Consider the following 25,699-nt stretch of genomic DNA (forward strand, 5'->3'; position numbering starts at 1 on the left):
CATATAAATAATTGCAGCCACTCAGGCAATTAGTGTATCATTTCCTAGGCCATTTTTACTTACACTCATTTACACAAAATCACTCGTCCTCATACCATACTTGTATTATTAAATATATATATTCATCTTTTTGTTTAATGGCAATACAGGTCCCAGTATAATTTACACATTTTAATAATTTAAGGACACATATTTATTTAATTAACATTTAATCTAATTATTTATTATTCAAATAGCGACCAGCGTCTATTAATACAGCAACAGCAAAGTATTATTATGTCTTAATTAATTATTTCATAACTATTTATTTATTTTTTATTATAATAATCGTTATAATTATTGAACTAGTATTCAAATGAATATATTTATTATATAAAAAAAAATTCATAAAATCTAATTATTGCACAACAGAGACGATCTGTAGGCGATTCGGTAGTCGTTTTTTTTTTATTTATTTAATTTTGAATAATATCAATATACATTCATATTTATTACACATATATTTTTCTTCAACTATTTTTGTGAAAAACTGAAAATTATTCAGTAACAATCACAAAAATTGCCGTATAAAAAAGTACAAAAGTAGATATAAATAAACTAATAACTGGATTTAAAAAAATTTTTTTTTAGAATACATTTTTTAACAATATTTTTAAAATTACCTAGCTTCACACATTAAATAAAAGAGTATTGGTGATTATGCAGTTTTGGGGCTCATATATTTTTGGTCATTATCAATCATCTTTCAGTTTTTTTTTTTTTTTTTTTCATTTAAATCTCAATCTATTCTACTTTAAATTAATTAAATTTCATAAATTCTAAACAAAATAAAATAATCAAATTAGTTTTAATAATAAAAAAAACGTAAAAGAGACATTTAGGACCAAAAATGCGTGACTGCATAATCACCGTTGTATTAATATAAGTTAGTAATATATAAATATTAAAAAACGATTATCGAATGGCCTTAACTGTCGTTGACCTCGACCTCTTACTCTAAAATCATAAAATTTTATTATTAATAGTAAATTTTTTTTCAACTTATTATTTTTATTTAGTTACGTTGAACATAGTAGTTGATTCGTTGAACCATCGCGATGTCGAACACAGTAAAAATATTTTAAAAACCAAAGAAAATAAATAAAAGATGGTGGACGAAGCTTGTGTTTGCTTAAAAGTATTTACTGTAATACCTTTTTAGTCTCTGTAATATACATATTATATATAATATATTTGGACGCTACTACTTTAAATTTAATTTTTTTATTATATTTCATTCACTATTTTAAAATTTCTACTTTCCTCCATTTATATCTCACCTTTGATATAATAGTAAGTTCGTTGCACTCATAATTATTTTATCTATCGAATCAAACATTTAAATATATAATCTACATAAATCCGTATTCGATGTTATATATTTTGATACATATTTTATTTAAATCCAATAATCAATAAATATTATAATCTGTTTTTTCTACCTTACACTAGTATATATTAGTTAAAATATTTCAATAAATTTTACATTTAAACTTATTTTATAAAAATCAAAAGCTTTAAAAAAAATATTTTATTTTTATTTCAAGCAAATTTGATATTTATTTAAATAGTAACATTGCAACGATTAAAAGCACACAAGTCAATTCAATATTATTATTATTATTTATAAAAGAGATAGCATTTTAGAATATTGTAAATAATTTTAAATATAGATAATTATATATAGAGTCTATGTATTATAATTATTATTATTATTGTTATTATTTATTGGTAAAGCGATTTATTATTAAATGATAAAATACCTGAAAGCTCAGTATTGCAGATAATTTGTGCATGTTACATGTGTTTATTGTTTTTTGGTTAATTCAATAATTTAAATTGAATCTTATCACTGTGGATTTGAACCACTTACTCTCAAAAATCCTCCAACAAAATTTTTAATCTTCTGTACCAACTATACAAACTTTTATTTTATTTATTAAGAAAATATGTACTCTATTTACATGCCACACACCTACACACACGCCCACACACACACACAGACAAACATACGTATATGTATTATTATTATTATTATTATTATTATTATTACTATTATTATTATTATTGTTGTTGTTATTATTATTATAATTCAAGCGTATTGCGGTACGATATCCAGCCCTCAAAATCCAATGAAAAAATTTATTTGTTCCATTTTTTTTTTATAAACCTACATTGCCTACCAGTATACAAAGAGAAAAAAAATATGTATTATTTTAAACTCTCATTTATTTTCTACACAAAAATCGCACTTGATCGGACAGATAAAATTGGATATTCGGTAAGAAAATATATATAGTATATATATTTATTACTATTAATTTTTCAGAATAAGGTGTTGGGTGTTCGGCCAAGCTATTGCCGGATATGATAAATATGTATAGTTCAATAAATATATATTTTTTTTATTTATTTATATATTTATATAAATATAGTTAATATACGGTTACAACAAACGCGAAATGCGTCACAATTAGAGAACCATGCGTGAAAAAGTGTATTAATAACTGTTAAAAACGGTTTTTTCTTTCTCAATAAATATTAAAATATAATAATATTTAAAAATGCTTATTAAGCATGACAAAGTGATTCGTCTCATGTGTCACGTGTCGCTGACTTTAAGAGATAAATTTATCTTTCGGACTGCTCTAAGATCTCAGAAAGAGACCGTAATCAATCAACTTTTCCATCTGCTCGTGACAACGATTTAAATATATAAGAGACTGCCAGACGTTTTATTGAAAACAACCAGTTGCCTTTCTGTCTTCTCTGCCTTTCTATCTACCACCAAAATTAAATTACATCTTTGCTATACTTTCCCACTTAAATCATACATTTTTATCTTTATCTAATCCGAGTTACAATCGATCATTGATCCTAATTCTCGGACCAGCAATTTTCATAAAACAATTTTTCTTTTATTTTATATTTTCATTTATGTATGTATATATATAATATTTGTTACTTGTTACAAAAATGACAAAAAATCTATCAAACTCCAGTGATGGATTTATTATTATTATTTATTATTATTATTATAGTTATCATTATTAGTATTATTATTATTACACTCCAGTATGATTAAAAATGTAAGACACATTACTATCTTGATGTACTGGTGGCGCATGATAAGTACGACGTGTTGATGAATTATTGTTAACATAATATGATGATTTTCTCATGCTTGTTGAAGAAGACATGATGGCAACTGTTTCGTAGTACCTGAGCTTACCGCAACAGCGTCCGCTTTTCAGTATCGCCATAAAACCCCGTCGATATTTTTTATTAAAAAATGCATAGAGTATCGGATTAATGCATGAATTACTTGATCCCAACCACTGGGCAATTGGTGTAACAATCGTCTGTACTTCTTCCTCCCACTCGGCCTGCTCCCCGCCCAATTTTATTCGCGCAAATATAACGTACAGTGGCAGCCATGACAGGACAAAAAGAATAACAACAACAACGAGCATTTTTACAACCTTAACCTTTGATTTCTGTTGTATCCTTTCCATTTGTGCGTCCTTGGTATCCGTTGGTATGTGACGACGCCACACTTTTATCCAGATAAGAATGTAGCACAAGGATATTAGTATCATCGGTAATACGTAACACAGCAAAAGATTACCGATTAGGAAGAAGAGTGTACCGTCTTGTGGACGCGGCCATCGCTCCACGCAGAACCTCAACTCTGGGTCATCACCGTATTTTATCAGGTCGAAAAATAACAACCAAGGGGAAGTTGCTGTTAATGCGATAAACCATATTACAACTATAATCATTCTAGCTCGACGTTTTGTTATCTGGCATTTCATTGGCCACCATATCGCCAAAAATCTGTAACAAAAATTTTATAAATTATATAATTATTTTATTTACTATTATTATTATGATTTTTTTAAATTCCCGCTTTGAAAATTAAAGATTTTCAAAAAATTGGAGAAATTATTGTTTTCACCCTGATTTTCGAAAATCGAGTATTCATCAGATGTCAACAATTTGAGATCCTATTAAAAAGCTATTTCGGCTATTTTCAGAGTGTGCGCGTGTGTTTGTGTGTGTGTGTGTGTGTGTGTGTGTGTGTGTGTGTGTGTGTGTGTGTGTGTGTGTGTGTGTGTGTGTGTGTGTGTGTGTATTAATCGGTAATTAACCGTTCTTGCGACAATCAAAAGAACGTGCTGGTCATTAACTATCCTGTGAATTTCAGATCATTCGATCGAATAGACTGAAATAATTCAAAAAATATGAAAAAACGATTTTTTTTAGTTTTTTGGAAATTTGTCAAAAACAACTTGATTAATCGATTCCAAAATCTATTCAGCTCTAGAACTCGATAAAACGCGTCGATTACCGCAAGAACCTTCGCAATCGGTTTATTTGCTCGAAAGATATCGTTGAAGAAAGAAATGGTAAAAAACGGTTTTTTTTTTAAATATCTTTAAAGCGACGGAACCGATCAATTCTAAATCATATCAGCTCTAAAACTTGGTAAAACAGGTCGATAGCTGTATCGAATATCAAAATCGTTTCATTCGTTCGAGAGATAATCGATGCCGGAAAATTTCGAAAATAACGATTTTTCCTAGATACCCCATAATGTAATGTACTAAATGATTCCAAAATTATATCTGATCCTCCTCTTCGCGGTTTCTGTTGATCGATTCGTTAGTGTGGATTTTATCGTCAATAAAACATTAAAGAAATTTCTGTTCTCTGAATTTTTTTCGGATGTTTCATATTTCGAGATTATGATTTAATATAAACCTCTTTTCATTCTTTATCGTGATTATTTGTAGTTAGTTCTGCCCAAATCAATGCGTTTTCTTAAGAATAATTTGTAAAAATGGAGTTTCATATTTTTCAACTATTTCAAATTTTTTAATTGTCGTAGTTCATTGCAATCCATAATTTTTTCTAAGCTTAATGATCTCAAAAAAACAAAAATACAAATGCAGTCAAGAGTATTTTTGAGCTCAAAGAGATCAAAAATATTTTCGAGCTCCTTGAGCTCGAAAACAGCGGGAAGTTTTGGGGTTTGCCCGCAGGGTCAACTGTTTTCCAAATTTTTTTATTTTCAATCTTGATCAGATTATCATAACAGAAATTTAAATTTATTAATTATCTTTTAATGATTATGTATTCTAGGGCAAAAAAGTAGAACAATTTATTTATAATTCAACTGTTGCATTATAAGCATAACATATAAATGATTTCGTGTTTTAATAAAAATTTTAAAATCAACAATCTGCAAGGTAAACTTAAACTTATTATATAACTTTAGGTCAGTGACTTGGTTACAATATAATAAAATATAACAAAAAAAAAAAAAAAAATATATATATATATAGCCCTTTGAGAAATAAGAACGGGGATATGATATACATTAGACATATCGTATAACACCCTCTATACCTGACAGAAATAGCTAAACTACTCTTGGGATTCCAAGTTAGACCTCCAAAGACCGGTTTATCAATCTAACTCGCCAGCCTCTATATATATATATATATAAATATATATACACATATATATAAACCTATGTACCTAGTGGTACCAAGCGAACCCTTTCACAATAGGCCACTGGCTTATTCTTAAGCTATGAATCTATACGAGTCACGGTTGAGTAAACAGTTAAAATCCATTTAATGCTGAATCATTTGTTGTTGTTATTATTTATTCATTTTTTTAAATTTAATCATTATCATTATATTATGCTATTAATTTTATCAATAACAACAACAACATAGCACTTAAAAAGATAATTAATCAGATGAGGTTTTTACGCTCTATAAACTCGGACACGCGACCGCTCACGCACATCAAACTACTACGCATTATGACTTATTTAATGTCACTTGCATTTAAATTTAACAATAAACCAACAACAAATCCTAATACTACTAGAAGTAACATTACACGTATTTTATGAGGAATCTCGCAAGATTCTTACTAATCGAATAATCGTATAGTGCAGAATCCAACACGTTTTACAACAACGATACTCTCTATCTACTTTTTACTCTGACTTAACTTTTTATAATCGTGGATTTATTATTTTTACGACAAATAATAAACCTTTACTTTAACCCAACAATATTTTATATTGATTATTTGTTTCTAAGGACAATTATTATTAAATAAACAGTTTGATGATTCAGTTTTGGTGTAATGAGTTATAGAAATAAATTTTTATTTGTACTTGTGTTCTAGTTGTTGAAGAGAAAATAGAACCAAAAGAGAGGACTAGGACTACAATAAGTAAAGAAAGAAAATACGATGTGTCTGTTGTTGTACTCGACATAGTACACCGAGTAGGAGGATCGATCGAGCAACAAAGAAAGACCAATTTAATTCTTGTGCTTGGTGCACGCGCGTCCAACAAACCTGCATTTTAATCTCGTTGAGTTTAGATTCTCCTTTACATTTTTTTTTTTTTTTTTTTTGTTTTGTTTTATATAAACTTCGAGGTATGGCCAATAAATTGCAAATTCATTCGTGGATCGCTTACATTGTCCAATAATCCTTCTCTCAGTTTAGGAAAATAAAAAAGTATACAAAAAATTTTATTTGGATTTTAAAATTTAGTGTTTATTAAAAATTCTTTAATAACAATCAGGGTATAATAAATCGGGGAATGAATAAAAAATAAAATTTACAATAAAAAAATATAAAATTAATAATTATAAAAAAAATATAAAAAGCTGGGTAATGGAAATGATGTCCGAAGCAAAATAATTTTGATGACCTGCTAAAAAATAGCAGGCTGATTAGATCCGGGATGAAGAAGACAGAACGAGTTTTATTTTAATTTCAAGATGAATTCCATTGCTTAGTAGTGTCCGTGGACGTCATGATGACCCAAGAAAAGAGGGGCATGGTGTCCATGGGCAGGAAGGACTGTCTTGGTGACAATGGGAGCGACATGTACATGTGGTGCAGCGTGAACTACGTGTGGTGCAGCATGAACTAAAGGTGCAGCATGAACTACGTGTGCAGAATGAACCACGTGTGCTGGTGCTACAGCAGGTGCTGAATGAACAACGTGGGTTCCCAAGTGATGATCGACGTGAGACACGACGTGAGGTGCGTGGATTGGACCAAGTCCATGATCAACGTGGATGCCAGTGTATCCTCCTGGTGCAGCGGCAGCTACAGCCAAAACAGCAGCGACAACGATCTAAAAAAAATTTTTTTTTCTATCACTTTTACACTCTTGGGATTTTTGTCAAAAAAAGTTAATAAACAAATTAGTATAAATGAGTTTTTAAAGAAAATAATAATCGTTAAATTGATATGTAAAAAAATAATGTTTTTGATTCTATGGATTTGTGAGTTAAATAACAAAAAATAAAAGTAAATTGAATCGTAAAGCAGATTTTTTTTTACTATTTTTTTTTTTAACAGCTGATTAAATCGTGAATAATTAACGTGTCGGAACAAGCCGAGTCAATACTAGTTGGGATAGTATATGTAGATTGTAGGGCCAGTACGTACACACGTCCAATTCAATTAACGAATCAATAATATTAGTCATGAGGACAGAATAATCAGTGAGTGGATTAATTTAAAAATAAAATAAAATGCTCTTACCAGCTTGAACATCTTGATAAGTTTACTGTTTGGTAGTCAGTAAGTTTGTGACAATAGTGCAACTTAACGATCCTTTTATACAAATAGATTTTTAAAAAAAATCAAACAACAAAAATAGTCACGTGGTACAAGAATTACGACTAAACGGCAAATGTTGAGTCAGCCGATCTCTTTGTTCAGAGTGGGACAATCCTTCGACCAATCACAATCATTTACACTCTAATTATTATCTTCGTAGATACATATATGTACTATAACTCATTACATCAACCCTTTCCCCTCTATTCCCAATTATCATTAAGGTAACCGCCAATTTTATTTATAATTTTTTTTTGGGCTCATCAAACGAACCAGAGCATCCCAAATCAAACTTTTGTTTACATAAATTATCGATTATTGTCTTGTATATTGTGCCACAATATGCCTATTATTACATAACATTTAGGAAGCCTATATATCTATATAGATATATGTAGCTGTGTGAATATTTAGCTATCAGTAGATTGGATAAATAATACTATAGTCCATGGTCGGTTCTCTGGTTTGTTTAAACTCGCGACTCTAGTTTTACAACGACAATCAAGTAGATCGTATATCCTGTAAAATAGTTCAATATGTGGTTTTTCTCATGCTAATTTATTTATATTAGATGAGTGATATAAGAAAATATTGCGACAGATGTTTTTTTTTTATATCTTTTGTGTGAAAAAAAAGTACATAAAAAAAAATGTATGCTGACTTTGTACTTTTCATTTATTGAATAATTTAATTTAATTATTTATTGACATACATTCTAGGGCAATGAGATTTCTGATTACTTTGAATGGTTAGCAGAAGAACTGAATTTAAAAAAAGTAATAATTTGATTAAAAAAAAAAAGGACAAAGAAAATCAAGATAACTGAAATACTATAATATGAATATTATAAAATTTAGTGGAGGAAAAAACAAATAAGGGTACAAAGACAATTTTTTGATACATAAAATAATCCCACGTTCTGTAATATGTGGATATGGAAAGAGTTTTCCTTTTCCGGCGAACAGAAGGCACTTTGCCAGTCTGTCCTCTCGGAGCTGTCGCCTTATTCTCTAGATACCCAATGTGTCTGACAGTCTGATCTGTAAAATCGACGTAATTTCACGGAAACCATAAACAGAACCTTTATATATTTTTTTTTTCTCAAATTTTTTGTCGTATGCTATTTATTTTTTAGCTACCGAGGATGATTGACCCTCTTCAAATCTCCCTCACTCAAGAGATTATATTTTTTATTTTACTCACCTGTCCAACGAAACGGCAACCAGGCTGTATACAGAGGCAGCCACTGATACTCCTTGAATATAGGATACAGTCTTGCACATAAATCGTCCTAGAACCCAAGCTGAAAAGATAAAAAAAAAAAATGTAGACATAATTCATTATTTTTGTTTTTTTTTTTGTTTCTTATCATTCATACTTATTTATTTATTATTATAAAAGGTATAAAATATACATTAAAAGGGTAGATGTGCTGAGGATACTATCCAGCATTTTAAATGTCACGGAATTAATTTAATGAATAAGTTCCCAGGCAGGACATCGACCGTCTATTTGGTTAAAGTTGTAACCAGTTATAGGTTTCATGTGTATAAATGTATATGTTTTATTCGTAAGTGTGAGAGTATTTTATAATATCTTATAGAATAAAAGTGAAGGGTCTTATTATGTTGAATATTTTACATGTGTTACCAGAGAAATAGAAAAGCGAATCACCGATCAACCGTTAAATGGTAATTATTTTCAATACCGATACAATCACATTCGAAATTAAGGATTAAAGATTACGGATAATAAATAAAATTCTTCATATCAACTAGCAAATAATATTTTTGTTTTTTTATTTATCTAACGAATTTTATGAGGTATAAAAAAGGTTAAAGAGAAAAAAAAATAATCTCAATTGTGAAAAAAAAGCAATAGTATACGTAAAAAAAATTTATGTATATATACAGGAGCAATAATAAAAAGATGTAGGCGACCAGGGAAAATATGTAGACCCTCATGTCCCACACACTCGGTCTATAAATTTATCTCTGGTCTGTTATTTCTCCTTCTCCTCCTCCATACTCTATCTCTTTTCTCAAAGTTTAATCTTCTATTTTCTTCTATTACATTATGTTACATTACAGTGTACTCTCTTGTACTTCTCCACTCTCCCTTTCTGTAATACATATATACACACATCCAGACATTTCAAATAAATACATCGTTGATTTTTTTTACCAGCAACCCGGTCTGACAGTTACCCAGTTACCTAAGCTTCAGTATAAATACCGAGGCAGAACCCAACCGAATTACAACCACTTGGTACTTGACCGTTGTAAATTCATTTATTAGTATTATATTTTTATTTTTTATATTAATTTTAATAACTTCTTCCAAGCTTAGAAATATTACGACAAATTAATAAATCAATATTTTTATTTTTAAAGTAATAATAAGTAATTAAATATCAAAAGATTATAATAAACATAATACTTTCACAAATCCTCATGTTTATTATTATGAGATCAAACGATAGGCTTGTATTCATGACATTCCGTAAGTACGCAATCGTGTTTAATTCTCAGAAGAAATAGCAATTTAAATGGCACCTGTATGTATATGTATATAAATAGATATATAGTTAATCTTAATAAAAAATAATAATAAAAATCTGTAAACTGCCTGAGCCTGCGGGCCAGCCCTGCAACTTCCCGCTGTTTTCGAGCTCAAAAGGAGCTCGAAAACATTATTGTCAATACATTTTGAGTTCTTCAAGCTAAAATAATGAAGTAAATCATTGTTTTTTTTTAAATTTATGTCAGCCATATCTTTGAAAATAATGAACCGATTGACGTTTAAAATGGCATTTCACGCAGTCTTCTGACTTCTAACATTAAGAAAAAATTTTGAAACATTTGATAAATAATATTATGAGTTATTCCGAATAAATGAAAAAATCGTTATTTTCCGTATTTTTAATCACCAATATCTTTTGAAATAATGAATCGATTTTGACGTTCAAGTTGACATTCGACGCGGTTTTTTAATCACTAACGTTCGAAGAAAAAACGTCATCAATTAGTTCGAAAATTTAGATTTTATTAGAAAAAAACACTTTTTTGCAATTCTTTCGACAACAGTTTCTCTTAAACGACAGAACCGATTTTGATGATGGAAGTGGCATTCGACGCGGCTTATAAAGTTTCAGAGCTGATTAGATTTTGGAGTTAATCCATCGAGTGCATTGCAAATTATCATAAAAGAAACAGTTTTGAAAATATTTGAAAAAATTTTACTTTTGAAATATCTCCGAACGTAACGCACTGATCATGCTTAACTTCTCAAAAGTTGGAATTAACGAGCCGCTTGAAAAGCGACCTCAAAACGCCAAATCGGTTGATCTGTTCAAAAGTTACAGAATATTTACATACGTACGTACATACACACAAACATAGACTCAGACATAATTTTGAAGTTAGTCAGAATATCTTCCTAGAACCTCAAAATGTCAAGATCTGTTAGGAATTCGATTTGTGAAAATCGGAACGAAACCAATAACTTCCCTTTTTTTTGAAAATTTTCAACTTTCTCGGCGGGAAGTTAATAAATTTTTCTTGTTGTTGTTGTGTGAAAGATAATGAAAATAGTAATTTAGAAAAAGGAATTTCGTTTATCTCTACAGACTATTCAACTAATATTATTATCGTACTACATAGATATATAGAGACTTAATAGTTTAAAGACTATATAGGTATTGAGTATTACGGGGTCAGTATAGATGTGGTAGTTAACAGCTTATCGATCTCACGGTTAAACCTATTGGCATATACTGTAAAAGCTTGTATGTGTATTCATACACTTTAAGTCGATTATACCGATTTTTTAAATGCATAAATATTAACGACTTTTCAATTATGTTTATTAATAATAATTTTATTAAAATAAAGTATTTAATTAAATTTATATTAAAGTATATTTACTTTGTAAACTACTCGAAACTTTTAAACTGTTTGCTTAAAACTGGATTTTCTTGATATTACATACATATTTTTTGGTGGATAAAATTTTTTTATGCATATACAATAATTATTCAATTTTCAATTTAATGAAAAAATTTATTCATTTTGCAAATAAATAATTTTATCGTGTTCTCGTATTCTAGGTGTCTATATATATGAGATGAAATAAGTAAAAAGTATATCATTTGTTAAAAATAATATATAAATAAGTAGGTCAGTAAAATCATAATATTTAGAGTTTTAAGAGGAGGAATTTGGGAATATCGGTCGATGAATATTCAGGTAAGCCAAGTATAAACTACTGAAGTTCAGTCTCTTGCCGCCTTCGAATGATAAACACAAAAAATTAAACCTTAAACTTTTTATCCTTGAACAAAAATCTAAGACCGTAAGACGATATACAGCTAAAACTTTTTAAAAAGAATAAATCCAGTTTTTTTTCTTTTTTTTTTTTTTTTCAACAAAATCTTGGTCAGCATTCACCCATCAACAAACTTAAAAAGTCCCTCCTTATATATATATATATATTTCACAAAAAGTATTCCAGGTGATGAATTCGGTAAGGATTTAGCAAGCATCAGTCAAACTGGTGGTGTTATATCAAAAAAGTAAAGAGCTAGCCAGGAACGAAGAGTGACGAGCTCAAATGCAGAATGTATCGATCACTGAGAACGAGTCGACGCCCTCGACGAGCCGATGGATATGCCACAGGGGAGGTAGAGGTTAAAATCCGCTGCTCCTCGTCAGTGCCCTACTCGGATCTTCCTCACCTGGGACACCAGGATCCGATTAATTCAACGGCTTTCTTTCTCCTCTTGTATATAAATCATCTGCCACACCTTTTACTTTTATCTTTATCTTTATTGATAATGACACAAAAAAATAATAATAATTTAAAAACATTTTATAAAAATTTAAATTTTTACTAATGCGGTTGAGAGTGTCAACAGATCGTGATGCATGATAAAATGAACTACTTTGTTCTTTATCCGTATTTTAAATTCACAGTTTGAATAGTAAATACAATGGATTCTCTTCCTTCTCCTTAAATATGTATATGTACGTGTGAAAATATCTGTTAAATTGTCCTTGATTTAAAAAACATAATTCTTTAATTCAGGAGCTTTTTTTCACATTTTTATTCCACTTACTTTTAAATATTTTTAGCATTAATTTTCGGATCTAATTTATTTCAAATACATTTAAAATCACTGCTTAAAAATTGTAATTCCGTAAAATGTTTGTATCTTCGGCGCAGATTATCGTATCGGGAGAAAAGATGTCATTTTAAAGCTTAAAGGTTTTACTTTGAGACCCATAAATTTCAATGTCTTCTGTATTCTCCGAAGTTACGGTTGAAAAAATTTAAAAATTTTATTTTTCAACTGGTACTTTTAGGTCTCGAAATAAAGTACATCAGAGTTTTAATGATTAAATGATAATCAATTTATCTCAAGTTATTTTAAAGATTTCAAATCAAAGCTAACATTTTATAGAAAAAAAAGGTTAATAATTTTATCTTTTTTTAAAATAAATTTATAACGTCATACTATATAAGATTTTCACTACACTGTAAAAAATTGGGAGTGAATTCGGAGTAATTATGGATTTTAATTCAATCCGAATTCACTTCATCACTTGGAGTTCTGAAGTTTTAAACAAAATCACTCCGCATACGGAGTAAATAGGGAATTTGTTTTTTTCCAGCGGAGTGATTTCGAAGAGATCTGAATTTCATTTAAATCCGCATTCACTCCGATTCGGAGTTTTAATATTAAAATGAACTTTTTTAAGGAGTGAATTCCAGTCCGACCCGGAGTTTCAAAACTAAACTAAACTCCCCTTTGGAGTGAGTTTCACTCCGAGGGGATTAAACAAATAAACAGTCATCCACTCCGGATTCACTCCGCTAATTATTTACAGTGTAGAAAAAAATAAAAAATAATAAAAATCCAATTGGAAGATGGATTAAAATGAGATTATATAATAGCATAGTCTCTTCACTGCAGTTATCTTACAATCCTCAGATGAATGTCGAGCATAAGATGAATAAGACAATAATGCCAGTGATTGGAGTAAAGGAATGACGCGACGAGATTATATATAAATTCCAGTGGCAGCATCGGTACCAACATTTTATTAAATGTTATAATGGAAATCCGATGTCTCCGTAGCTCCGTTGCACTTGGCCTTGGCCACGGGGTAAATCACATGTCCATTCTTCTTATATACTCTCTACATGATATATACAACCAAATAAGATCGAGTAAAAACTCTATACAACAGGAATAAAATAACCAACAGACTGACCAAGACCTTGAATTAAAACCCCGTTGCTCGATCACCAAAACTAAAATTATCACTTGGCCGTGAATCAACTTGCTTTATATATATTTTATCCTTAGCTACTAAAACTTTTGACAAACTCTTGTATTCATTCATTCATTTCTTATAATATATCGCAATACAAAACATGGATTTTCAGGATCTTATATATTTAATATTTTGTTTAAAATCCTGTGCATCTGCCAGAAAATATTCCTGGTGTAAAAAAAAAAATTAACTTTTTTTTTATTCTTTAAATAATTATTTAGAGACAAGATCTCCAGAATGTTTGTAAAATAATTATAGGAAAGCACAATTTATAAAAAGTAAACGGGTCGATAGACAGAAGAGATGACAAGTCACAATATTAAATTAAAAAACTTTTTACCACCCAACTCAAATAAATAAATAAAATATATATCATAATTTAGGTTTCATTCATGTGGTATTATTCTATTTTCATATAAAAAGTTTTAAAATACATAAAAATAAAAAAAAAAGTTATTGTGGTATCATAATTGCAATGTTCCGGAGAAACTTTCACGAGTTGAAAGTAAAGAAAAAACCTGGTTGGAATACTTGATAGTGATTTATTATCGATCAAACTTGGTTGTAAAAGTCGTGCAAGGACTCAACACATTGTTCCCATAACTGAATATAAAGTAGTGGTCCAATAAATTTAATAAAACAAATATATATTATTATTATTTTAATTTATTGATCGCGTCTGATCACAAGCGGACTTATTCTACTGGGAGCAATTTAGAGCGACTAAGATCACTTGGCCCCTTAAGGAAAGGACCGGGTGAGTGAGTACTGAGTACTCCTCGACACCTCAAGTGCACAGATCAGATAATCTCATGAGAGTGCGGTCGTTGCGGAAAACACTCTCAAAGGGCCTTACTTATAACTAGTTTACATCACGTTCTATCGTTCTATCGGTCATCGAGTACCAACCTCATTGCTACTAACTGCCGTTGCTGCTTTAGATGTTAAGACATCTATTCTATATCAATATCTATCTATCACCAGTATCTTGTCCTAAATTTTTACCCTCAATATTTTTTATCGCCCTCAATAAATTTCCAATAGACTCAATGTACAACAACAATGAGAAATTTAATAAATTTGTAAATATATATATAAATAATGATAGGCGGATAAACACAAACACAAAGTGTAAACGATAACATCCGTATGATAAAAGAGACTAGGGGGTTACGGGACAGAGAAAGAACCAAAAAAATAAATAAAAAAAAAAAGTAAAGAAAGCACATGAATGCACTTGTATACAACACGTGACTATTACATCCTGACATTCGCTTTAAATAAACGCTTGAATAAAAGATAAAAAATTTAACAGAAAAAGAAAAAAAAAACAGATTCACACACAGATAAAACAAACGGAAATGTTTAGTTTTAAAAGATGAACGGATGGAAAAATATTAAAAAGGGACAGCCTAAATGCCAGCTTTCAATGCTCTTTGGCTGGCTTTGGCTGGCATTAAACATTAAAGCTTGAGTACATTTGTTTGGTTCTGCAGCAGGCTAAGATTTACCAGAGAGGTTTAGATTGCTTGCTGATGTACTCCAAGCCTACTGGATCCGTTATATAGTTTTATAAAGGTATCGGTAGGCGCAGACGCGTTGCACCTTACTGAGGATACTGCCCCGGTTTCAAATGCCTTCAAGGTTTCGCCGACCCGCTATTGCTACTGCTGCTGCTTCTGCTGCTGGTAGTGATGGTAGTGCTATTGCTGCTGCTATATGCACAAACCCTCGCGACCTTATTCTTTGGGTTTCATAGATATATATAATAACTCTTTGGTCTGCATCACTTATCGATTAATTATCATTGGGTGCAACGGGACGTCAGGACCAGGGATATGACCTTTCACACTTATCAAACGCCATCAAAGACTTTAACAAGTGATATTTTACTATATAACTACTTGTAATCTAAATGACCTGGATTATAAACTTTATACAATTTAAGATATGGCCTTTTATATCTGGGTAATAAATTTTTTGTCTATTTTTTTAAACAAAACAAAAGAGTCGCGGAAGGAAGGTGTGGGGGTGAATTGAACGGATGGTCGGTGGCTGGTGAAATTGAATTTGAATTTAACAGATGATATGCTGGTGTATGATTGATTAGCATGTGAGATTGGACAGGAGCAAACTAGACACATACAGACTTAACATTAACATGAGTTGTAGAATTGGGGAAAGAGAGGAAGAGAGAGAGAGAGAAGGTCGCATACACAATAGTAGTAGTAATAAATTTTCAGTAGCCATGAGCAAACGAGCGAATCCAAACTCGACAAAACCTCGCCAACATGATGAAATTCAGCATAATCGTAGTAGTAATACAATGCATCTAAATCCGAGAATCCTGTTCACCAGGTGGAAATTACAAAATTATCCAGCAACAAATCAGTCACTAAATTAAATAATCCATTCCATCAATAAATTTACTTACTTATTTATGTAATTTTAAAAATAAAATTTACTGAAAAAGATTTTTCTTATAATTTATTATCATCATCAGCGAGTAATTGCTTAAAAAATTAAACCCAAAGCAGGAACAACTGTCTGCGACCTAGATACGTAATTATCTTCTCACGAGGCACGACCTTGAACAGAGCAAGTATATAAACTAGGCCATGTCTCCGTCTGTCTACCTAGCGCGGCCTACCGCGACCCTTCTGCCTATTTTACTAGCCCACCCACTCCCGTTCCCACTCCCTACATCAACCCGTTGCACCAGAATCTCATCGCGCTACTCATCCATTCCCTACCCTCCTACCACACCAACACTCACATTTAATCCAATCTTTAACTAAATTTATTTTTATTTTAACATAAATATAAATCCACTATTTGTTTAATTATTTTATTTACTATTCAATAAATTATAAAGACGAATTTTAGGAAAAAATAGACCACTAAGTACTCAATCTACTGGTACTACAAGAGAGGAAAAAAAATAAGAGAGAATGTGTAAAAAGAAAAGTAGTGCAGGATTCTCGTGGCAATCTTGAGCAATTCTGTCGCTTTAACTTTTACAAAACGACCGGCCCGTTGCTTTTGCTTCTACTACTGCTACTACTGATGCTGGTACTGCAACGAGTACCAGTGAGAGAAAAAAGATTAAGAGTTTGAAAAAGGATGGTTCGTGATTTTCTCGACGACTCTCATCTTATTTCAGCTTTTAAGGAAGGATATTTATTATTGTGCTGAAAGGAGGAGCAAAAGCTTAGCAAGCTTTAAATTCTCAACGATTCCATTCACTGCACACAATAATAATGATAATAATAATAATAGTAATAGTAATAATAATAATAATCATAATAATACCAATAATCCAACAAATTCTATTGTTTTATATTTATTTGATAAAAAAAAATATATATATATATATAAAACGACAATAAATAGCACTAAAATCATTAAACTATTTATTTATCAATCTATCTTTGATAATCGAATTAATGCGCAATAAAATGCCACCGCAATTTGATCTAGTGACCCACTTATACTCCCATATAATAGAGGGAGTAAGAGAAGAATTTAAAGCCAGCGAAGAGCAATGTTCCCATTCCTATCGATATCACTTATCAGCTCGACATCAAATATAAACACATTCTTACTTCTGTCAAAAAATAGATCCAAGGATATATATAATAAACGCACATATCGGATTCTATTGGAAGAGGAGGAGGTCCTATACGAACAAGATTAATAACGATCCAAGCGGCGTAGTCAAGATTCTTCGGACACCAGGTTCGCTTAGCAATACAATGGGTTTCCTAGTGAAATGTTTGCTATTTCACGCGTGGTACGCTCAACGCCTTTAGACTTGTCGTAGGTCAGGTTATTGTTGTATTGTTGTGGGGTGGTGAGTTGTGAATTGTGAGTCATGCAACAACACTAACAACATTCGAGTAATTAAGCTTTACTCGTTTATTCTGTGGGCTTGGATAAATACTCACATTCTTATTCTGACAGTAAACTAAACTACAAACTAGATTTAGTAAACCCAACTAAATTAAAGCTTCAGTCTTTAGTATCTTGTATAGCCTCATGATTGGAAAAAGTAAACTCCAAAGCTTTTTCGATTACTTTTTATAAAATTCAACAATTAACACACCAGTTCGAATTATATATAACTATAGTTTATCAAGTTTTACAATTTTTTTCTTTCGTTTTCATAAATTGGGAAAAAAAAAGTAAATTAAAATTAAAGAATTACAAGCCTCGTAATGAGCAAAAAAAAAAACTAAATGATGATCGTAAGAACTATTCGTGATAAAAAAAAAACTCAACAACGGTATGAAATTAAATAATAATTAGTTATCGTAGGTAGGAAACTAATAAAAAGTTAAATAATATTGTCGATCGTGATGTCGGCACAGAAATAGTATAGTAGTAGCAGTAGCAGTAGTTGTTGTTGTTGTTGTTGTTGTTGTTGTAGTTGTTAGCTATATAAAGGACACACCTTTCGTGCATTGGTAGTTTATATATATATAAAATTGAGTGGTAGCAGGAGCCGGCACAGAGTAGCAGCGTGATAACAACTACCCCTGCACATGACCGGGTCATGGGGGTTAGCTGCACACCTTACCCGGCACCACCGCTACCCCGGCAGCCTGCAGGGCACAGGTGTGTGAACTAGTGATCTAGGTCAGGCGAGAGTGTTGGCCTCTTATTCGCCTTGACACACTTCCAGGTTATCTCTATATACCTGTACCCACCCTCTCGTTACCTCAATCCGTTCCTAGCTTATTTAAAACTCTTTATACTCGTATATCTATTATTATTTTATTGTACTGTCTATTGTACACCAAAAAATTACCGACTATATTTTTTTCTCTATCTCTATTTGTTTTTTTTTTCGACTGTTATTTTATTATTTATTCATTTTACAAGTGTTTACTAACAATTAATAGACATCAAGACAAACTCATCATTTGTAGTTTATAATTTACATTGTATTTCGTATATATATATATATATAAAGTTTAGTTGTCAAGAGTACATTTAAACGTCAGCTTCATTAAATGAGTCCATTGTTTAATAATTTGCAACACGACAAATTATTCATCCAATAATCTTTAATATTTATAATTTATTTCTTTTTTTATTATTCGTGTGGAAAAAAAATCTCAGATATTTATAACAAACAATACTGACAGCTATTATCATTATTGGTACAATGATAAAGGTGTGCTGTCGTTTATTCCTTTTTTAATAATAATAATAACATGTTTTTTATTTAAATATCTCATCGGGTATTTGATGCAAATATTCACATCCACATATATATATACGACACGTCATTTCGGTCGAATGTGTCACGAGCACTTGTGTAAACATTTATTGAAAACTTAATAGCACGTACGATTTCACTTGTATGTACAAGAAAAAAAGAAAAAAATTATTATAAAAATATTATTTATTATTTTTTTTTTTAATATTTACGAATAATTTAAACATTAACTTGAATTATTGATTTTAAAAATTGCAAGGGTAATAACAAGTCTCATCATATCCAAGAGATTTATCATATCGACTTTTTCTCCTTTAAATTAGTGGAGAAAAAAAAATTTTTTTAAATTAAAAGAAAAAAAGTTAAACTATTCAATAAAAAATGTTTTATAGAATATCTGTAGAATTTATCATTTAGACGGTATAGTACTCTGGCGATACGTGCCGATCATGAAATATAACAGAGCTCTGAACGTCGTTTCTAAGTCATGATAATGCTGCTGGTACTAGTATACTGATACTGGTACTGGTAATGGTAGTGGTGGTGGTTGTGGGACGACGTTTTCTGACGTCTTCAAGTGGAACAATCGTACAAGACGTTCCTTTGAATATTCATCAACTCCTCCAACGCGTAACTTGCATCACAAACGAAACTATACATCCACTACTACTACTATCAGTAAATATATGTATATGTATATATGACATGATACATTACCACAAAAGCCTCTAAGACACAAACCTCACCACTCAAATTAACTCACTGAATATATCACTTTCAAGTGCAATAACAGAAATACCTTGAGGACATTAATTAATTTTAAAATAAAAACCAAACATTTTGTTAATATTATTTTTCTATCTCAAGTGCAAATCCAAGTCCTAGTTTAGAATTATAATTGATAATCTATATTTTTAAATTAATCAATTTGAATAATTTATTAATATGATAATTAATACAAACTGGTGATCGATTATTTTAAAAGAACAAAGAAGAAGAAGAAGAAAGAAAAGCCAAGCCCTAGTTTCTGATATCGAGATTTTTGTTACTCTTATTATTATTATTATTATTATTATGATTATTATTATAAATTTATATGTAATATATATGTATATATATTGAAACAAGGCAGGTTGGGTAGTGCCAGGGAAAAAGACTGAGATACTAATAATATAATGGTTTGAAGTATAAGAGTGAGTGAGCTGGGCGTCGGGATGCGGTCACCCCAGGACATTAACCCCAGTAACTTACTCAATACATCCCTCTCTTTATTCTTCAACACTCTTGCCTGCGACCCAGTTGGTTCTTTTCAGCCCCTTTCCTTTACTTGCCTTTATTTTCCAATCGGCTGTTTTCTATGCACTAACCTCCGGCATTGATACATCCTGTAGCTTTCATCAATTGATAGATGTTCGATCGGCCAACCAGAAAAGGTGTACCACCTATTATGCATCAACGGCTGATGGCTCTTTGGCTCAACTATTTTATAAGAAATAACAATAATAAACATTTCCCTTACAAATCGGATGTCCTGCATACGCCCAACCCGACAACAAGACGGATTATTTACTTTTTTTATATTCTTCCAGCAGTTACTCTTCTTGCCTGCTTTATTATTTTTTTTTTTTTTTTATTGTCATCGACTGCAGTTCGTTAGACGCAATCGAGGCGATATATGGTGACAGCTATGCGAACATCCGGTAGACACCGGCCTTTCAGCCTCTTTCAAACCCAACAACCCGTTTATTATTTCGATATATTGCATCCATTTATTTAAAACATTAATTAGTATTATCATTCTTTTTTTTTTAATTTATGACAAAAAAATGTTTAATAAAATTTATTTAATTACTTTTAATGAAAATTTGAAAGTAAATAATAATCAGTAGTTAATAAATTGTTAGACTTTAAATGACGATAATGATAATAAATATGAGTGATGAGTATTTCCCGGAATACACTCGTGATATGACAATGAAAATCACGTGAATATTGAATATTGAGAGTATTGTAACAATTAGCATTTGAATTGGTATCGACATTTACCAAGGTTACTCCAACGATGAGGTACTTGTGCATAATAATAGGTTTTGAGAGAAAGAGACAAGTGGCTAACAGTTCTCATATATAAGAAAATGTATATGTATAAGTCTTTATGTCACTATTAATGACAATGCATACATCCAGATGTTATTCTATAGGTTTACAGAATACACGAAAGTTACCAATACAATATCAAAATTTTCTGGGTGCGGATCTTCCAAGTCATTTAATCAGCTTACTTTTATTATTTCTTTATCGTACGAGTCAACTAACAAAAAAAAAATGATCTTTATTTTTTTTGTATCGACAAAAAAATTGATAATCGTATAAAAAATTAAATGGATTTTAATACGAAAATAATGAAAAAAATAAAAAATAGATGTAGGGTTAAGTAGAATCGTCGCGACAGGTCCTGCGGGCATGCCTGGAAAAGTCTCGTTAAATCTTGACACGGCTTTTATGCGGCTTTTTCATAAAAACTTGGCCTGGTGTGACCATTTAAAAGGCTTTGGTGTTGCCGGGACCTGGTTAAAGGGATAAAAATGCGTTGCAATGTCGCTCCAGGCTTATATTTCAATATAACAAACTTTTTGGCACAAATTCCTGTACTATGCAGCTTTTTAGTTAAACTTTAAATACTCTATAATTTTTTACTTGAGTGTCTAATTGCTAGGAAAATTAATTGTTTTTTTTTTTTTTTTTGTGATATTTCAATTGATAAATTAACTTCAGAATAAAAATTTCGTTTGCAATAAAAGCGATTTGAATTCTTGCAAATAACGATATTTGAATAGTCGAGAGTTTAAAAAAAAAAAATAATTTTGTGTAAGGTCAAGGTGTCCATTTAACGTACAAATTGTCTTTTGTCCTTGTGTATACAGGGACTAAACAACATACATATCCCGTGTACCGCTTCAGAGATTTCAAATTCCACGAATTCTTCTGAAGTCACGTACTGGCAAATGGATCTCCAAAAGTACTCCCACTGGTGCTACTACCAAGTCCGAATAGTTGTATACCAGTAGTAGTAGATTTAAAACAAAAAAAGGTAAACAAGAAAAATTCGTCACGCAAGAGAAAAGGTTAAAAAGAAATAAAATAAAAATGGCAATTGACTAAAAATAATAATAATAATAATAATAATAATAATAATAATAATAATACCAGTAGAAGGAGAAGAAAAAAAAAAAACGTAATCGAACGATTACGAGAAAATCGAGTTTAGGCGACAAAAAATAAGTCAGAGCCTCCGGCGAACGGGAATGCTGAGGAAATCTTGACAATTACTACGAGGAATTTTTATCCGACTACTACCAAGGCAACTACTCAAGCTCAACCCAAATGGAAAACCAAGTGCCAACCAACAAAAGATTACAACTTATTTTTTAAAAACTTTTTTCCTACTTGACTAAATCACAAATTACTATTTTTTTTTTTTTTTTATTATATTTTACAAATATAAAGATTTATATAAATTTAATCAAGTCCTCGAAAAACTCGAGATTTTCTCATTTAGATTTTGTAAAAAAAGTCAAGTTTTAAGTACTTTTACTTCAATTTCTACAACTACCAAGTAGTCAAATGATATATATCTCTAAAAAAAAAAAAATGATAAAATAAAAATATCTTGGGTACTTAAAGTATCGTATCAGAGGTAATCCAACAACACCAACAAGAGCAAGTGCTTGAAAGTAAAACCAAGTACTTTGTTGATAGTAATAATGATGATGATGATGTTGAGAAAGAGAAGGAGAAGATTATTATTATTTTTTAAGGTGACTCTACTTAACGATCAGACTTTTTAATTTTTGTGTTCAAGGAATAACGGCTTTACTGATCTGCTTAATTGACAAATTATTTTTTAGAATCTAAACTGCGTATGAGTTATTACATGTGGATTAATAATCCTAAAATGCATCATTTTAAATGCGCACTGTAATACTGTACATTAATTGAATAGATTCTAATTATCAAAGATGTTAATATTATAAATACGGTTCCGTCCCGAATATACTTGCTGGGTTCATCAGTAAAGTTGATGCGTATATTATACTTTAGACCGTTTAAATGATGTTAAAAAAATTATTATTATTATAAAACTTTAATATAAGAGTAATACTTACGAACTAAGATGTTACCAACAAGCGTCGCAGGCAGACAAAAAACTATTACAAGTACATCAGCAACGGCAAGATTAACGATGAAAAAATTAGTGACAGTACGCATTCTTGGTGACCGATAAACGACTGCAATAACAAAACTATTGCCAACGAGTCCAATACTAAATACTAGCATATAAGCAACACAATAAACAGCGGTCATCGCCATACTGTGTCTGTAAAAACGATCTGGTACATGTTCTACTGGTATAGCACCCGAATCGCTGGTGTTAAACAGTACATTACTCGAACCAGATTCTTCCAAGGCCGTTCTTGAACCACCGGTGACCAGCTCACTCAATGAATTGTTAAGATAATCCCGTATGTCATCTTTTGTTTGGACAAAAACATCATTTGCAAGGTACAGAGGTGGTGAACCAGTTGTCAACAAAACATTACCACTGGTACGGTGTCGCGACTCCAGATCAAATTCCTCCGAGTCCGGAAGACGAAGGGATGCCATCTCCAGTAAGGGAGAGGGCGGTTGCAACATTGAGTGGTACCAAGCTGACAATTCTGTCAGCAGTGTGTCCACCATTTATAATTACTAATTATTAGAATATTAATTTATTCAGTTTATTTTATTTTTATTTTCACCAGTCCATTGTTTTTATAGTTAACAACTTTTACGGGTTAAACTTAAAAGCTCCCGCTCCTGGTTAATACGCCTGCGCTACCTGCGTAACTCCACCTGCTCACCTGCTCAATTCACGTGTTCAATTTTATTTTATTAAATTACACACTCACTTTATTTATCACTAGTTTGGTCAATTGTTTTCTCAAGTTTTTTTTATTTAAATTTAAAATTTGTGCGTTAAAAAAAAAAGTAATTAAAAAATGGAATAGTCTTCTTTTTTTTTTTTTTAATTTAAAATTATTAATTTGATAAAGAATGAATAAATAAAATTATAAACTTTAAAAAATTGTTATATGTATTTAGCGGTCAGGATGCTGGGCGACTAATGAGTCCGCTTTAGGTGACGATCGCGTACTGGAGTAGTTTGGATGCGTCCGAAAGAGCGACGAGCTGTCTGACAAAGCTCAACAAAATACTGCGCAGACGCCATTTGCTGTTTTGTATTGGATTGGGGCACATGCAGCAAAACTACCAGCACCAGTATCAGCACCAGCACCAGTATCAGCACCAGCACCAGCACCAGCATCAGCACTAGCACCAGTACCAGTACCAGCAGTAGTATAAGCTGTAGATGGTGAAGCACAAGCTTAACCAGTAACATGTCACACTCTATGCACACGATATTCATCCACACACTTCAACAACTCGATCAATTCACCTATCTCTCAATTTTATTTTTATTTTTATCTCTTTTTATCCCTAACTTGAATTGAAAACGTTTACTTGCTATTCAATGACAATTGATATTCGTATCATATGTATACGTGTGTCTATATACAACAATTGACCAGGATTTATTAACTTTTTTTTATTTCCAGTTCCAACAACTTTTTAGATAATTTTATTTACATGCATCTCTTATCTGGATTTTTATCAGATGTAGCAACACCCCGTCAACCATCTGATTGAGTTCTCAATCTTTTTTTTTTCTTCTATTTGTATTGCCTATTTAATTATTCTTATAACACATGCTGGGCTACCATTTATTTTAAATTTTTAGTTTTATTCCCCTTATTTATTGTAAGCTCTATAAAAAATATACTATAAAAAATTTCGGTGTAAAAATGCAGCCGGAGAACTTTACACGGCCGTTTAATGTGAAATAACGGTGTAAAATTCTCTCGGTGTGAATTTTCCATCCGTGTAATTTTAACACGGTGTAATCTACATTTTTTACACCATTCCGTGTTACTCGTTATAATTTTGATTAACGAGCAACAAATGATCATTGATCATCTTTAACTACTTAATCAATAACTATATTAATAGTATTTAGATATTAAATAGTATTTTTAACATTTAAATATTTTAATGATTATTTTTCCTTAGCGCAAAATTATCATAAATTACACGCTTGACGGTGTAAAAATTTTTTATTTACACCGCCTAAATTCAACACGATATTTGGTGTAATTTTTACACTACACCGGGTCCAAAAAATTTTTTACAGTGTACATATTATTAATTATTACTTCAACATATTTATAAAATACGTCAGTACTTGAATTATTTATTATTACTATTATTATTATTATTACCACTAATAATGATTATTGTTATTATTATTCTATAATGATTATTAGTAGTGTAG

General features: G+C 30.7%; 2 protein-coding genes across 2 annotated transcripts; both read right to left on the reverse strand.

The window, feature by feature from the left end:
• Positions 1–2,055: 2,055 nt before the first annotated feature.
• On the reverse strand, positions 2,056–24,573 carry LOC130678195 (neuropeptide SIFamide receptor-like). The gene is made up of 3 exons (XM_057485265.1): positions 23,436–24,573; positions 8,911–9,010; positions 2,056–3,876 (listed from the first exon to the last, which is right to left on the reverse strand). The coding sequence occupies exons 1-3, from the start codon at positions 24,007–24,009 to the stop codon at positions 3,105–3,107; spliced, it is 1,446 nt and encodes a 481-aa protein (XP_057341248.1). The 5' UTR covers positions 24,010–24,573; the 3' UTR covers positions 2,056–3,104.
• Positions 6,748–7,787, reverse strand: LOC130678202 (uncharacterized). Its single transcript, XM_057485273.1, has 2 exons — positions 7,630–7,787; positions 6,748–7,216 (listed from the first exon to the last, which is right to left on the reverse strand). The coding sequence occupies exons 1-2, from the start codon at positions 7,639–7,641 to the stop codon at positions 6,869–6,871; spliced, it is 360 nt and encodes a 119-aa protein (XP_057341256.1). The 5' UTR covers positions 7,642–7,787; the 3' UTR covers positions 6,748–6,868.
• Positions 24,574–25,699: the final 1,126 nt, after the last annotated feature.

Source organism: Microplitis mediator, chromosome 1 (assembly GCF_029852145.1).
Source record: "Microplitis mediator isolate UGA2020A chromosome 1, iyMicMedi2.1, whole genome shotgun sequence".
In the NCBI taxonomy this organism is placed as follows: Eukaryota; Metazoa; Arthropoda; class Insecta; order Hymenoptera; family Braconidae; genus Microplitis; species Microplitis mediator.